This window comes from Amphimedon queenslandica, unplaced genomic scaffold (genome assembly GCF_000090795.2).
Source record: "Amphimedon queenslandica unplaced genomic scaffold, v1.1 AMPQUscaffold_13290, whole genome shotgun sequence".
Classification (NCBI taxonomy): Eukaryota; Metazoa; Porifera; class Demospongiae; order Haplosclerida; family Niphatidae; genus Amphimedon; species Amphimedon queenslandica.
Window position 1 is genome coordinate 76,199 of NW_003546474.1, and position 2,921 is coordinate 79,119.

Genomic DNA, 2,921 nt, shown 5'->3' on the forward strand with positions numbered 1-2,921 from the left:
AAGAGGAGTGTTACGTTTCAGTAGATAAAGATCCTCATTTGCATTGTTGGTAAACTCAAAAGAGCAAGCAACTGCAGAAAGAGCTTTATTACAAGCCATGTCAAGAGAGACTGGGTGCTGACTGCATGTACAAGAGAAAAGTAACATTGATTTGATACTGTAGTAACATACCTCAGAGCACAGGTCAGGTAAGTAACCAGACAGAAGAGTGAGAGTAGAGTCTTCATGATTCCTTTCCTTGATAGAGAGTATTCCTTCTTCTTGTGAGATGATTTCTTGTTTTAGTGAGAAGTGATTCACTGCTGCTGGTCACCTCCTTATATACTATTAGGTACCTCATCAATATTCATTAGCAATTAAGCAGAAACTGACCAATCAGAAGCTAGCTGGATGACATGATTCCGGCACGAGACCTGAAGCTGCGGAATTGGATGTACTATTGTCCAGTTGAGGTGTCAGTCCAAGTTATAGTGACTAGTTGGCTTTCCTATTTCACATGACTATTATACTGTAGTACCTCAATACAAGGATGCACTGTGCTGTAAACAACATATATACATGTGAGCTGTCCTCATGGAATAATATCAAATGAATTCAGTGGATACTCTTCAAATTGGTAAAATACATATACAACTGCTATCCAGCTACTAAGCAACCATGCAGCTAGAATGATGTAATTATATTTTGAGATTCATTCTATTCACATGTACACAAGAATTTGAAAGTTGAAAGCACTATTTATAAACTCGTGTATATATTCAACTTTGTACATAGAAGCTAGGCAGCTTTTGTGGTTGCCTTTGATCTGTCTCCTAAAATACATGCAACTGTGTATCTGTGCATGGGCTTACAATGTGACCAGCTACAGCCCATTACTCTCAGATATAAGTTGTTTACAGTATACAGTATCCTTGTATTGAGGTACTACAGTATAGTAGTCGTGTGAAATAGGAAAGCCAACTAGTCACTATAACTTGGACTAACACCTCAACTGGACAATAGTCCATTCAATTGATGTATACTGTACTGCAGTATGCAACAACATGTATCTACTGAACACTGAATAGTGAGGTATAGCATGTAATGTGAAGAGTGCCCAGGCTACTTTTATTTACATGCATTAATACACTTAAAAATGAAGGCTGATTTACAATGAAGGCTGATTTACAATGAAGGCTGATTTACAATAAAGAATGATTTACACTGCAAAATTAATGCAAGGTATTGCTATGCATTAAGAAAGGAAGTGCATCATAAACCAATGGCTGAACTATTTACATAAAGTAAGAATTGAGATAATTTCTATTCTTACAGTACATAAATGATGTCTTACTGTAAACCCAAATAATTTAAAGGTAAGTTCAATGTATTTTGCAGTCATCTGCAATATGAAAGCAAACTAGTCACTATAACTTTAATCAAAGTTCGTACGTCAATTGAATGTTGTCAAATTGAAGTGTCAGTCTAAGTTATAGTGACTAGTTGGCTACACTTATTACGTGTGACTACTATAATGTAGTAGTAATGTGCAAGAAAGCCAACTAATCACTATATTATAGTAGTCATGTGCAATTGAAAAGCCAACTAGTCACTATATTATAGTATTCTTGTCTAGTAAGAAAGCCAACTAGTCACTATAACTTGGACTGATACCTCAACTGGACAATAGTATATTAAATTTTACAGCTTCATGTCAAGTGACAGAATATATTGTCTCTTTTCTCAAGCATTTACAAGCATATTCATGATTTTAATACAACTAAATGATGATTAGTAGTATACAAAAGCACATCAGTAAAAGAAGAAATAGACATTACATAAATATCAATAATAATTAAAGTGACAATCGTTTCTGAATCTCCTCAACTATTTCTTCCTTTTTAATTAAAACCTAATAAAGGATGATTAAGAGATCAGACTTGTAATTATCATTACACTATTAGCTATTCATCATATCACTGAATAAAATTCCCATTATGACATCACTAAACTATACTATATAGTAAGTTTCATTAACATAATTTTCAGCATAAAATTCAACATGTCATTTGCTGAAACATAAACATGTAAACATGTAAAGTACCTAAAACATCTACAACAGTTCTATTGATCTTGTAATAAGCAGCACATTGCCATATCCTGTTCTATTTTTGGCAACTAAGCCAACTTTTGATGTTACGGGTAACATGATGTCAAAATAAGGATTTCTTTATTTCTTAGTCGAATTAATTTTTGTCAAATATACATGTATGTGTACTGTGTAACCAGAATGCTGCCACAAAATACTTTATTGGTATCTAACTACTAACTAAAAGTGTAGCCTCCTCTACTGTAGTACATGAAATTCCTTACTTCTTCCTGTGTCTGAACATCTCTTAGTTTAACTACACCCTGAGCTAGTTCCTGATCTCCAATGATCACCATCAGTGGCACTAACTCCTTCTCACAGTATTGTACTTGATTTAAGAACTTTGGATTAACTTTGTATGACATTTCAACCTTTGTGAAGAAAAATAAATATAATAATAATAATGATAATATATGTAATAAATAAAATTAACAAATTAATCAAGGGTATATATCAATTAAGTGGGTGTGGCTCCAAACTTTTAATTACTTAATTAAATTTTAGTGAATATTAGTTTTGGCTATTGCCTCAAAACTAAAGACAACAGCATCAAAAACTATTTTAACTTATCTCTCTCTCTCTCTCTTACTTACTTTTATTCCTGCATCCCATAACAAGGTACATATCTTCATTCTCTCACTGCACAGGTTCTTTTGGGCAGAAGCCACCATCACTTGAGTATCAATGGTCCTCACCTGACCCATTCCACCAGACTACAAGAAAACTTATTACAACATTGATAATCACTAGTGCCTTTCTGCTATGAGGATTTACTATTAGAGAATTGTGGCCA

The 2,921-nt window shown here is 33.6% G+C and overlaps 1 protein-coding gene and 1 long non-coding RNA gene across 2 annotated transcripts in view; both read right to left on the reverse strand.

The window, feature by feature from the left end:
- Positions 1 to 41: 41 nt before the first annotated feature.
- LOC109583649 (uncharacterized) lies at positions 42 to 332 on the reverse strand. The gene is made up of 2 exons (XR_002185631.1): positions 172 to 332; positions 42 to 121 (listed from the first exon to the last, which is right to left on the reverse strand). It is a non-coding gene; the product is annotated as an uncharacterized LOC109583649 (long non-coding RNA).
- A 1,346-nt stretch (positions 333 to 1,678) lies between these two features.
- LOC100639951 (histidine--tRNA ligase, cytoplasmic-like) overlaps positions 1,679 to 2,921 on the reverse strand; it is a 16,176-nt gene continuing 14,933 nt past the window's right edge. The window contains exons 11-13 of the mRNA XM_019999080.1: positions 2,722 to 2,828; positions 2,353 to 2,499; positions 1,679 to 1,891 (exon numbers count right to left, since the gene is read on the reverse strand). Of these exons, the coding sequence (XP_019854639.1) occupies positions 1,835 to 1,891; positions 2,353 to 2,499; positions 2,722 to 2,828 (311 nt within the window). The 3' untranslated portion in view covers positions 1,679 to 1,834. The remainder of the gene's footprint in view (positions 1,892 to 2,352; positions 2,500 to 2,721; positions 2,829 to 2,921) is intronic.